The sequence below is a fragment of the Neovison vison genome, chromosome 6 (genome assembly GCF_020171115.1).
Source record: "Neovison vison isolate M4711 chromosome 6, ASM_NN_V1, whole genome shotgun sequence".
In the NCBI taxonomy this organism is placed as follows: Eukaryota; Metazoa; Chordata; class Mammalia; order Carnivora; family Mustelidae; genus Neogale; species Neogale vison.
Window position 1 is genome coordinate 117,533,483 of NC_058096.1, and position 13,533 is coordinate 117,547,015.

The window sequence follows — 13,533 nt, forward strand, 5'->3', positions numbered from 1 at the left end:
AGAGCCTGGGCCCAATAGCAATGTGTACACCTAACACTCAGATCTTGGCTTCTAAATACTCTTCCCCACCAAAATTACCAAGGCTTTTTGAATTAATGGCCAGTTCTGGGGTGGGACAGAGAAAATACTAGATTATTCTGTAGTACTCTGTTCCAGAAAGCAAGTAAATGCTGAAGGAATGATGGTCACGTGTCAAAAGGACAGAATAACCAGTCTGAAAGGGTTTCCACTGGCTAAATTGAACAAAAATTTGAGGTTATACTGCACTGAGTAAATTCAGAAATCCTGAGTCTTTACTAATAAAAATAATTGTATTAGTTGGAAGTTTGATGAGAAGGGAGAAGTGTTGTGATTTCAGTAGCTTACTATTTGCAAAGGGAAGAAGTAATTTCACAGTAGAGAAACCTGGCAGTTACAAACTTCATCAAGTGCTGAACGTTAATAACATTAGTAATGAGAAATCAAAATTGTAAAACTACCTGCCAGGGTGCGATGGCGAGAACATCGTATCTCTTCCTTGATATTCCTGCCAAATTTGCATAACCTGAATCTAATCAGCTGGAAACATCAGACGAACCTAAAGTGAGTGACAGTCTACAAAATAACTGACCTGTTATCTTCAACAGTATCAAGCTTACAAAGTCAGAGGAAGACTGAGGAACTGTTATGACTGAAGGAGACTGAAAAGATCTGACAACTAAATGCATATATGCTCAGATAGGACAGTTCATGATTTTAAACTAGATCCTTCTCTGTACCGGGCATTATTGGGGAAACTTCAGAGAGGTGTGAGCATTACATAGTAGTAATGTATTAATGTTACTTTTTTATTTTCATGGCTTTGTTGTTATATAAGAAAATACTGTTATTTATAGAAAATATATACTGTTCAAGGGCAAAGAGACATCAGGGTAGCAAGTTATTCTTAAATGGCTCAGGAAAAACACTGTCTGATTACTTCAGTCTTTAGAAAATATATTAATGTAAAAATAGATTTGAGAATGACAGAGTAGGCAAAGAATATTCAACATACATGTGGGAGTTTCATAGGGGGAAAAAAAAAACAATGCATATAGAATGTATAAAGAAGAAAAAACTCTCCCAAAATTGAAAAAAAAAAAAAAACTACATATCAAAACATTCTGTTTACCTAAGGTGATAACCAGCACAGGGAAATATTCTCATGAAATTAGTGGGATTAAAAGAAAAATACATACACATACCCTACCCTCCAACCCCCCAGAAGCCCCTTAGCCTCCCTGCTTTTCCTTCTCCTCCCAGCTCCATTCCCCTGGGATCGATCCCCTCCCAGGACCAGTCCGTCCTGTTCCATCTGTTCAGGATGACATTGAAACTGAAAACAAATTGAGAACAAACCAAAAGTTGTATGGCAGTTTTTACTTTCTACCACTCATTTTTAACTTCACAAATAAATGATAACAAAAAATCTCAAAAAAGTAAAAAATTCAGTGGAATTCCAGCCCCACTCCCCCCCCCCAAAAATGCCAGTTAGAGGAAAGAAAATGAGGTAGTCATTAGAACTTCATTCAGCACTGGCTCATAGGAAACAGTAGAGTCAACATACTCAAAGAATCAAAGAAAGAAACTGAATCAAATAGACTTTCACATATAAAGGCTGCAATCAAATGTATAAACAACAGACTGATATTTAGGTCACTCTGAGAGGAAAGAACAAACTTCAGACACCCAAAATGATGGGAGGGGTGCTGCCCTAAGGACTGGTGCTAGCAATTAATTTAGTTGTAAGGAGGAGAGTATATAATTGGAAAAGACTGTATGCGCTGGCAATTTGGATAAAGTACAATTATCAGAAAATGGGGAAAATTTGAAGATCCTATAAAAATAGCATAAGTTTTCTAAATGCTTTAAAGTTTTTAATTGGATATAAACAGATATTTCAGTTCGGCTCTGTGGAGATTGCTCATGGTGAACAAAAGATTACCATTAGAACAGAAGAATAAACAATATAAATTGTATATTTATATGTTTATCTTTGAGAGTATATAAAATTTATTGAATATATTTTATTAGGTATAAATATTTTATGAAATATTAAATATTAATGTTTGGGATAATTTAGTATCTTTATAAATACATTTATAAATATAAATTTATATGTAACTCCTCATTTTAGGAATTTAGTATGTATTTTTGATTTTAAGGCTTGTTCTTTTATGTTTGTGTGTGTCTAAACAAAAGAGACTGCACAACAAGAGTGTGTTCTAGTTACTTTTGTTTCATAGCTACTCCAGAGCTTAGTGGATTAAAACAATAAGCATGTTATGGATTCTGTAAATTAGGAATTCAGTCACAATTTTGTCTGGATAGTCAAATAGTGTCATACACTGAGGTCACTTAATGGGATTCAGCTGGTGGGTGAGGGTCCAGAATGGCTTTACTCCCCTTGTCCTGTGCCTTGGTGATACTAGCTGAAAGTCTGGGCTCAGAACATCATCATGGGACCTCTGCAGCATGGTGCTTTGAGGGTTATCAGACTTCTTATATGGTATCTGACTTCCCCTCAGAACAAGCATCCCTAAAGAAACAGGCAAAAGTTTCATGGCATTTTCTAATCTAACTTTGAAAGTTGCATATAATCATTTCTACCATGTTCATTTGCGTGGGAGTCATAAGGCCAGCCAAAATTCAAGGAGAGGGTGATTAGACTCCGCCCTCTTGATGGAAGAACATCAAGGTCACATAGTATAAGAACATGTGGGATGCAAGCATGTGTCTTGGGAAAATACACTCTGACACAACTACTCATATAGCAGGTTTGTGTATATATAAATCATAAAATAGTATGAATAGAACTGAGATCAAACAACTTCAGTTATATCAAAAGTTACCTTAAATGTTCAAAGAAAACAATTTTCAGATTTGCCGATAAAGCAGAATCTCTTTACAGTATCTTTTTGTAACAAAGAAATGAAGGTTAAACGCAAAAGAACTATAGAGTCATTAAAAGAATGAGAGATGTCTATATATATGCTACTCTGCAGTGTCCTTACTCTTACTGCTAGTAAGACTGTTAATGTACTTGTTAAGTAAAATAAGCATGTTGGGAGAAATGTGTAGGTTACTGTTTAAGGAAGGAGCAATATGATGTGTGTGTGTATGTATGTGTGTGAATATATAATGTATATATTATATACATTATGTATTACATACACACACATTATATATTACATATATTAAAATAAAAGAATAAGTATTTGTGACTATATTTACATATATGTATGTATCTCCTTCTGTTACTAAAAATGGAAAAATAAACTTTTTTTTTATTTCAATTTTTAATTTTTTTTTTTTTTTTAAGAAGAGGGAGTTTTTGGCCGGTGGAGGGCCAGAGGGAGAGGGAGAGAGAAAATCTTAAGCAGATTCCTCACTCAGCATAGTGCCTAGTACAGGGCTCCATCTGACAACCCTGAGAACATGACCCAAGCCAAAATCAAGAGTTGGATGCCCAACCAACTGAGCCACCCAGGTGCCCCTGGAAGAATAAACCTTTCTTAAAATGTTTTTATTAAAAAAAAAAATGTTTTTATATATAGTGACCAGGAGAGAGTAGGGTAGGAGAGAGGGCTGGAAGCTAAACTTTATCTTTAATATCCTTGTTTTACAGATACAACCTTGGAACTATTTTACTTACCTATTAAAAACAGTGAAAAATTTAAAGAGCAACCTCTAAAAATTAAAGGTGAAACTAAATAAGAAAGAATGGACCTAAATGTATATCCAGTTGGCAACATTAGCACCTAGGGAGGAACTATTCAGAGCCACTTTAAAACAACTATTAAACTGTATCTTTCTCTCTCTGTCTCTATAGACCTTGCTCTAAGTAAGATAAAAAAGAAGTAGGGAAAGTAATTAGCTGTTTTCAATAATGATGCCATGGTCTTAGTTGTTGGTGGTGTTATTTTAAAGCTGTTGTGAATGTAATACTGGATAAAATGTAACTCACCATGCAGCACTCTGTTATTCCCAGTGTCTTGAGAACTAGAATTCCTCTTATACAAGAAAACACATACAGATGTAAGATAAAATAGATTAATTAAAAATCTAACAGTCCTAATTTTTAATTAGAAGAACCAGTATAGGGGTGCCTGACTGGCTCAGTCAGAGGAGCATGCCACTCTTGATCCAGGAGTCATGAGTTCAAGCCCCATGTTGGGTGTAGAAATTACTTAAATAAATAAAACTTTAAAAAAAAAAAAAACTTTTAAAAAAGAAGAACCAGTATAAACTCAAACTTCATTTTGTATTTTTATCCCTGTCTCCATCCATCAATCTTCTGTATCTCAGCTGTGTCTACACAAATATGGTTTGCCATGAGTTGTTAATTGTTGAATTGTAATGGATACATTATAATATTAACGTTTATATTTAAAATTTTCTATTTTTAAAGAAAAATAACATTTTATTACTTATTAATGTGAGCTTTTAAATGTTTTTGAGTTTTTTGATAAATTGTTGTTTCAGTTAATCTTAGTACCTGAGAAACAAATTTGATGACTTCCATGGGAGGAAGACTACCTCCACAGTATTCATGCTTACTCTTAACTCTGTCGTCTTAAACTATACAAACTCCCAAGCACGGTATTTGCTCTTGCTATAAGATTGGTTTTATAAGAAAATCTGATCAGATCTAATCTAATTTCTGTAAAATAATTTATTATAAATAAAGAAGAAGATATAAGAGTGTGTAAGTGTATAATTGCAATATATTTGAAAAAGTGCCTAAGGTTTTAATAGATTAGGTAGTTTTTATGATATAGCCTAAAATAGTTCATCTTCAAAATCATACTTGTTTTTATATAAAAACGATCTTAGAATGTTTATCCAAATTGCTTTGTGTCTTATTTTGGCATTTTAAAAATTTATAAATTTATAAAATGTATTAAAGTAAATTTGATTTATTAATTTTTAAGGCATATTTTTGCTGTCTATTGATTGTACACAAGTTTTGTATTTACTCACATAAAAGTAATGATTTCCTCAAGGGGAAAAAGGCAGTAAACAAAGAATCTATTACAAATCATATTAGGTATGTTCTTTTTAGGTATAAAAATCAGAATAAATTAGGAGTTTTAATTTTTAAAATTTACAGTTAAATTAGATAGTAATATGAGATTCATACTGGTATTTTGATGCATGAAAGTTGTCTTTTACTTGATTAAATGTGATGTGAACTTTAAAATAGCATATGAGAAAGTTCTCCTTCAGCCAGTTCTAACTTACGGTACATTTAGAAAAAAAAAATTTTTTTTTTGACGTTTGCATTTTGGCCAAAATCTTACACAGGTTACTCTTTTAAGGTTCTAACCACATTTAATCAAATATAAGACCACTAACATATTTAACACTTTATTTTCAAATACTTTATTTTTTAGAATGTAAAGTATAAATTTATTTTTTTTCCCATCAGAATACAGTCGTTTTGAAGCCAAAATACATGACTTACGGGAGCAGATGATGAATAGTAGCATTAGTTCAGGATCAGGTTCTCTTCGAACTAGCCAGAAGCGATCCCTCTATGTCAGGTAAATTTTTTTTACTTCTAATTATGGCAATCCTTATTTATGCATGCAGATTCCTTCACATTTTTTACTATGACTTAGTTTTACTATAGAAAAATACATTGCAGGGGCTCCTGACCAGCTTAGTCAGTGGAGCATGCATCTCTTGATCTCGGAGTTGTGAGTTTGAGCGCCATATTGGGTGTACAGATTATTTAAAAATTAAATTTTTAAAAAAGAGAGAAAAATATATTGCATATCAAGAAACATAATTTTATGATTGATTTCCTGAGTGTATCTTTTGTTATTATAATTGTATTAATGAAAGTTATACAACCCCTTGAATAATGATAAGTAACTATACTGTAGCTTGGTATATCATAACATCCAACACTTTTACTTATATTCTTCATAATAAAATGTTCTGAGTAACATTGAGTCACTATAGCAATTTCCATAATAGCAAAGAGAGCATATGGAAATAATAGCTTAAAATGTGAATAACCTCAGTAAAGGACACAGATTCAGGAAACTTCTACATGCATTTTTTGAATATTTGGGAGAAGTCAACCTTATTTTTCTATAACTAATTAATGTGATAGCTTAAATCTAATAATAGTAAATAGATACCATTAGTATATAAACTGTTCTTACCGATAGATGACCTATTTGTATTCTGTATACACCTTTTTTTTTTTTTAGCAGAGCTTTTACTCAGTACTTTTATACTATTATTTTAACTGTAGTAGATGACTGCAGGTGATCTCTACAATTTTTCATTATTTTTTCCTTCCTTCTGATACTATTGAAGAACATTTCTTAGTGTGTTTTATTTATTCTTCTGATGAGAGATGATATATGTTCTGTAAAATAGGCAAGTATCCCATACATGTTTACATATGTGTATAAAAACATTTATACAAACATGTACTCTGTATTTGTTTACATATGATATTATTTATTCTCTCAAATAATTTTATTCTGTGATAAAAGAATAAAAGGAAATTTTTCTCATTTTCTTCACTTTTTCTTTTCCTACCCCTACCATTCCTTCTGCCCTACCAATGATCTGAAATCCTTTTAGTGTATCAGATTTTTCTTTCCCTCCACCAATTCCTGCTATATTTATTAAATATGTATATATTATATATTTTTTTAAAAATATTCTTTTCCAGAGTCCTTAAAATATTTTATGTAGTACTGATATCCACAGAAAAAGGAATAACATTTCTGTTTATACTCTCCTTCTTTCATTTTTTTTTTTTTTAAGATATTTATTTATTTGACAGAGAGCACAAGTAAACAGAGCGGGAGGCAGAGGAGAGACGCAGGCTCTCCACTGATCAGGGACCCCCATGCAGGACTCTGTCCCAGGGCCCTTGGGATCATGACCTGAACCAAAGGCAGCTGCTTAACTGACTGAGCGACCCAGGCACCCATCTTCTTTAATTTTCTTCTTCTTTTTCTAATTTTAGTATAATTATGTGTTGCCTTATTTAATAAGTGATTCGTTAAAAACTTTAAAAGGCACAAAAATCAAAACATTAGGTTATAATTATTTTGGATACATTTAATGAATCCTCTTTCCTTTTTATTTTTTAAAGAAGTAAATATTTTTACAAGTTATATGTTACCAGAAAACTTAATGAAAAATAACTGTCACCTCCAGACAATCTCCAATTTCATTATCTAGAAATAAACATCTCCATTTTCTTAACAAACTCCCTTGCCTTTCTCTCTGTATTTCTAAATAATATGCATATACTGCTGTTTTCCAGTTTACCAACTTTGGACATTATGGACTTACTGCAATGTAGATAACAACTTTCTCTTTCATATCAAACCATTCTGCCTCTTCCTCTATCACTCATAGTGCCATCACTGCTAATAAAATTAAAAGCATTTAGAGTCATGTGACTATGTAGTATCTGTCATTACTTACTGAAATAGTATATTATGACCATGCTTCCTTTCTTCAACCTTCATTTCTCGTGGGCATAATAATTGTGTCATTTTTGTTTGATTAATTGTGCATTTAATTTATTATTAAATATATTTATCTTACAATTCTCTGGAGTTTTTCACATGATGAAACATGATTGCACGTATGATCTTACCACTTCAGATTTTTTCCATCTTGTGTGTGAGAGAGAGAGAGAGAATAAAAGCATATGTGAGCCAGAGGGGCAGGCAGGAGGAGGCAGAGGGAGAGAGAAAAATCTTAAGCAGGCTATTACCCAGTGTGGAGCCCAACATGGGGCTTGATCTCATGACCCTGAGATCACAGCCTGAGCTGAAATCAAAAGTGGGATGCTGAACCAACTGAGCCACTTAGGCACCTCGATTTTTTCCATCTTTCTGCTCCAGTCTGGATTGTTGCTCTATAGACTTGCTGTATAGGTCTGACATAGGACTTGCTTTGCCACTGTCCTATTCCTTTTAGATCTCTGCTATGTCACCGTTGGTTTTTGAGATGCCACCTTTTCTTTCTCAACTTAACTTTTATTTTACCAAAGCACATTCTTCAATAAATATTAAAGAAGGGGTGTGTGGGGGATACTTTTTACTCTTAGCATGTCTGAAATTGACTTTATTTTGCCTTCTTCTTCATAGAGAATTTGGGGTGTAGGGGAGGGTATAATATCCTATTTTATTTTCTGAGAGCCCCTTCTTTTTTAATCTTATTTTGTCATCCTTTATTTCATAGACATAATACCTTCCCATGCTTCTCTAATATTCTCCTTCTCAGATTCTCTGCTTTCTCTGTATTTCTCTTTTCTAGTTTACTTGTTTTCTTATTTTTTATATAAGAGGTGATCTTTTTTAAGATTTTATTTATTTATTTGACAGAGAGACAGGGAACACAAGCAGCTGGAGTGGGAGAGGGGGAAACAGGATTCCTGCCAGGATCCAGTCCCAGGACCTGGGGTCATGACCTGAGCTGAAGGCAGATGCTTAAGGACTGAGCCACCCAAGCACCCCTCTCTGAAGTGATCTTTAAATATTTAGTGATCCTAGCCCAGATAGGCTCCCTCGCTCAGTGGGGAGCCTGCTTCCCCCTCTGCTTGTGTTCTCTCTCTGTCAAATAAATAAATAAAATTTTTAAATATATATATTTAGTGAAGCTAGTGCATTTAACTAGAAAATAATTATCTTTGTTCATTGCCCTCTCCCACCCCAGGTCATTTTTTTCTTTGGGGTCATTAAATATCTCTAGAAAAGAATCCTTATTCCCTTTCCCAATATAAGACAGGTTGCTAGTACTTGAGTTTTCAGTGTACATCTGCATTCAAGGGTTCAGCAGCATATACCTTCACACTAGGTCTCAGAGCCTAGGAAAAGGAATATTAGACATATTAAAACTAGCCACAGCATTTTGCTTGCAGATTCCTTTTTAATCTATTTTTAGGGGCACCTGGGTGGCTCAGTGGGTTAAGCCTCTGCCTTCAGTTCAAGTGATGATCTCCACATCCTGGGATCAAGCCCCGAATCAGGCTTCCTGCTCAGCAAGGAGTCTGCTTCTTCCTCTCTCTTTCCCTCTGCCCCTCCCCACGTTTTCTCTATCTCTGTTTCAAATAAATAAAATCTTTTTTAAAAAAAAAAATCTGTTTTTAGTTTAGCACTTTTCCTCTCCCCACCAAGTTCCAAAGTACAGAGCTTCTCAAGTTCTGTTTCTTTGGAAACTAAACCCCTTATCTTCTATGGGTTTGGGAACAGGAGAAGGAATCTGAGGGTCTGAGTGCTATATGAAGTGTTTCTACCAGTTCTTCCGTTTTCTCTGCTGTAACTTATCTCTGGATCTTATCTACCTGGATTCTATACACTTATACTTCTGAGCATTTCTAGAGTCTTGCTGAATAAATTATTTCAATATCCCTTTCTTCAGACACCCCAACTAAGCTTCCTCTAATCTGCAGCAATGAATGGGTCTACCCTAAGATCCAGCAATACCATCAGGGAAATTCAAATCAAAACCACATTGAGATAACACCTTATGCCAGTTAGAATGGCAAAAATTAACAAGGCAAGAAACAACAAATCTTGGAGAGGATGTGGAGAAAGGGGAACCCTCTTACACTGTTGGTGGGAATGCAAATTGGTGCAGCCACTTTGGAACACTGTGTGGAGGTTCCTCAAAAAATTAAAAATAGAACTACCCTGTGACCTGGAATTGCACCACTGGGTATTTACCCCAAAGAAGAATGTCATGAAGAAGTAATGAAAAGAAGGGCCATATGCACCCCAGTGTTACAGCAGCAATGTCCACAACAGCTGACCTGTGGAAGGAGACAAGATACCCTTCAACAGATGAATGGATAAAGAAGATGTAGTCCATATATATAATGGAATATTATTCAGCCATCAGAAATGATGAATACCCAGCTTTTGCATCAACATGAATGGGACTGGAGGAGATTATGCTAAGTGGAATAAATCAAGCGGAGAAAGTCAATTACCACATGGTTTCACTTACTTGTGGAACATAAGAATAGCATGGAGGACATTAGGAGAAAGAAGGGAAAAATGAAGAGGGGGAAATTGGAAGAGGAGACAAACCATGAGAGACTATGGACTCTTGAGAAGCTGAGGGTTTTAGAGGGGAGGAGGGAATAGATGGGTTGGCCCAATGATGGGTATTAAGAAGGGCACGTATGGCATGGAGTGCTGGGTGTTACATGTAAACAATGAATCTTGGAACACTACGTCAAAAACTAAAGACATATGGTGACTAACATAACATAATAAAAAATTTTAAAAAGAAGAAAAATTAGGTATCCTACCTTATTTCTCTCAATACTGAATGAGAAATTTTTAAAAATGCTTTTAATATAATCCTGTGGCAAGCCATACTGAATTCTAAAATGAAGATAAACCTAGAGGGTTGCCCTAAGTTTATAAACAAAGAATAAATATTAAAAGGTACTCTTCTCTTTATTTTGGTTATACACACTGGGTCAAACAAAATCCCTGACAGATATGAGTTACTAGTTATATACTATAAGACTGGATTAACAGAGTGATTATTTTGTGAGTTAATTATTCCTTCCATTCATTCACAAAGCTAGAGTCAGTAGAATTTTCAGAGTCAATAACGATGAAAACTAACTACAGAGGACTTTAACTCCCGCCAAATATTTTAGAAAAAATATACTGTATTAATATAGTAATTGTAAAATGTTAATCTTTTAAAATTTGATAAAAAGAAAAATTGTGTTCTATTACTTGATTAATGTACAATACTTAAGCTCTTATTCAAAGGAGTTCTCTTAAGGGAAGAATCCTAGCAACTACATTTACAATATAATATAATTTATTCATTTTGGGGTTCTAATTTGGCAACTGAAATTGGGATACAAATAAAGAACTTACTGTAAGTCAGTTTTACTATTTCTTTTTTGTCTTTGTGTCTGTTATAGTGCAAATTCTTGAGCTTGGCATTATTTTGCCTAGTATGGTATATTGTTTAATTATTTGAATTATATATACTTTCAGAATCCCGTGTTAACTTAATATTGGTAATATGATAATAAATAATCTTGGTGGGGGGCACACCTGGGTGGCTCAGTCAGTTGAGCATCTGATGTTTGGATTTGGCTCAGGTCATTATCTCAGAGGCTGTGAGATGGAGACCCTCATTGGGCTCCTCTCTCAGCAAGGAGTCTGCTTGAAGATTCTCTCCCTCTGCCCCTCCCCTACTCACACGCTCTCTCACTCTAAAATATAAATAAATCTTTAAAACAAAGAAAAACACCAAATAAACATGCACTTTTTTCTTCTTAATCTAGAGCCCTTTTTGATTATGACAAGACTAAAGACAGTGGCCTTCCCAGTCAGGGATTGAACTTCAAATTTGGAGATATCCTCCATGTTATTAATGCTTCTGATGATGAATGGTGGCAAGCCAGGCAGGTCACACCAGATGGGGAGAGTGACGAAGTTGGGGTAATTCCCAGTAAACGCAGGTAAGTATAAGTCCATTACAGACTTAATACTTGAACGTAGGGCAACACAGACAAATAATTGTTGGTTTTTTAAATTATTTCACTGGGGTGATTTTTTTTTTTGCTTGGTTTTCCATATTGTGTTTCATTTCATTTTGTTTACCTTATGTTATAACCAATGACAGAATTAAAGAATATGATGCCCCCAAAGAGAAATCTCTCTAAAGCTCCTATTTAGTTGCTCAAAACAAAATAAATACATTTAAATAACTTTACTATGTATCTTTACCATTGGAGGGAGAAAGATTTAAAAGCTTCTGTACTTTATCCAGACAGGTGGTAATGAAACTTACTCAGTTTTCAGGATTTTTGATTTTGTGAATTGCCTCCTTTAGACTTGAAAATTGAAAGTGTAAATTAAAATTTTTAGAAGTATCTGGTATTTGCTTCACATCTCTTTCCTTGCTTAATTTAGAAGTATTGGTACATTCCCTGGTCTTTCCTCTTTGCTTTTAACCATTTGTTATAAGTGATACATACTTACTATCTACTGGCAAAAATGATTAAGTGGAGATAGTCTTTGAACAGGATGATCCCAGCATAAAGAACCCTTTGTAGGGCTATGAAATGCTGCTGAGTGTTCCTGTTTTTGTGGGAAAGGTATTAAAATGTCAGTTTGTATGTCTCCCCAAATAACTTATTTTTGAGGTCTGATTTGTGCAAATCTTTGCCTGAAAGTCTTTTTAGGTTTTAAAATAGCCTATAAAAATCATTAATGAGACATTAATGTTTATTCTAGCTGGTTAATTCACATCAGGTCAAGCTTATGATGTAATACTTATTTTAAGAGTCTATAATTGATAAGTATGCCAAATCATCTACCTGTTTATAGGCCTCTCTCTATATTTATATTACTGTTTATAGAAGTTGAAGAGTAGGAGTATTAAGGTATAACCAAGATTTGTAGTTGTGGTTTGGGGATTTATGACCGTTCTTGGCTAGATCCAACTATTTGGCTAGATCATACATTTGGTAGCAACTCCTCTTTTAGCAATGCAGCCCTCAGCATAACTTTTTTCCTAGAATAGAACATAGTCTGCTTTAAATTCAGAAATGCTTCCTCTGTCTCTGTGCCTCATTGAGTCAGTAGAAACCTCACATCTTAAATACCAAAGTCAGAGTTCCTAAAAATTGTCTTATCCTTTGGCACCTCCTATCTTGCATGGGCTTTATGTGTGTCTGCAACAAATAAGAAATACACTGACTTTGGTAGAAAGTGATTCTTCTCTTTAGCATAAAAATTCTATAAAATTGAGTTTAAAAACTCAGAAGTGCTGGAGGAGACTTAAGACCCCTCTAAATTTCCAAATTACAAATAACATTATAGAATATAATTTACCTTCCATAAACCACATATGGAACCACAACTGATTATGCCATTTTATTTTGAATGTATTCAAAATTTGAATTTTCTTAAGGAAAACTATCTCTTAAACCTTTTTACTTCTAATAATAGCCCAAGGAATTGTAGTTAATACAGCTTTCAGCTTTTATTCAGGAATAGTATTTACAAATAAACAACAATTTAAGTCACTCAGCTACTTAGTGAACAAGGTAAGTATGAGAAAACAAAGCCATTTTAAGTTGTAAACTTTTGCTCACTAAATGTTAGTTTTGCAGTCCCCTCAGTAAGTGCCTAGGCAAAATTACAGATTAGTTAATCATGCCATGTACTCTCTAGTCATGTCATGGATTGTTCTAGAATAGTAAAAACAAGTGTTAAGCCCATGACTGCTACGGTTCTTCTGTACTCACAGTAAAACTGTATCACTAGATAAGGAAGAAAATGCATTTATTTACAAACAATTTTGGTAGGTTTTCCTGCTATATACTAACATAATTGCTATGTTGAAATTAAGGATAAAAGGTGTAATTGACATGAAATTTTATAAGGTTCGTGTTGGTATTGCAAGCTACATGAAACATTTGTTTTGGTGTAATTTTATTGGCTTGCTTATTTTGAATAGTTAACACTTTAACAAGTTTCAGAA

General features: G+C 33.9%; 1 protein-coding gene across 19 annotated transcripts in view; it reads left to right on the forward strand.

Annotated features, from left to right (window-relative positions):
- DLG1 (discs large MAGUK scaffold protein 1) overlaps positions 1–13,533 on the forward strand; it is a 263,928-nt gene that overhangs the window by 214,152 nt on the left and 36,243 nt on the right. For all 19 annotated transcript variants that reach the window (XM_044252049.1, XM_044252050.1, XM_044252052.1 and 16 more), the window contains 2 exons: positions 5,450–5,564; positions 11,327–11,503. In XM_044252049.1, the coding sequence (XP_044107984.1) occupies positions 5,450–5,564; positions 11,327–11,503 (292 nt within the window). The remainder of the gene's footprint in view (positions 1–5,449; positions 5,565–11,326; positions 11,504–13,533) is intronic.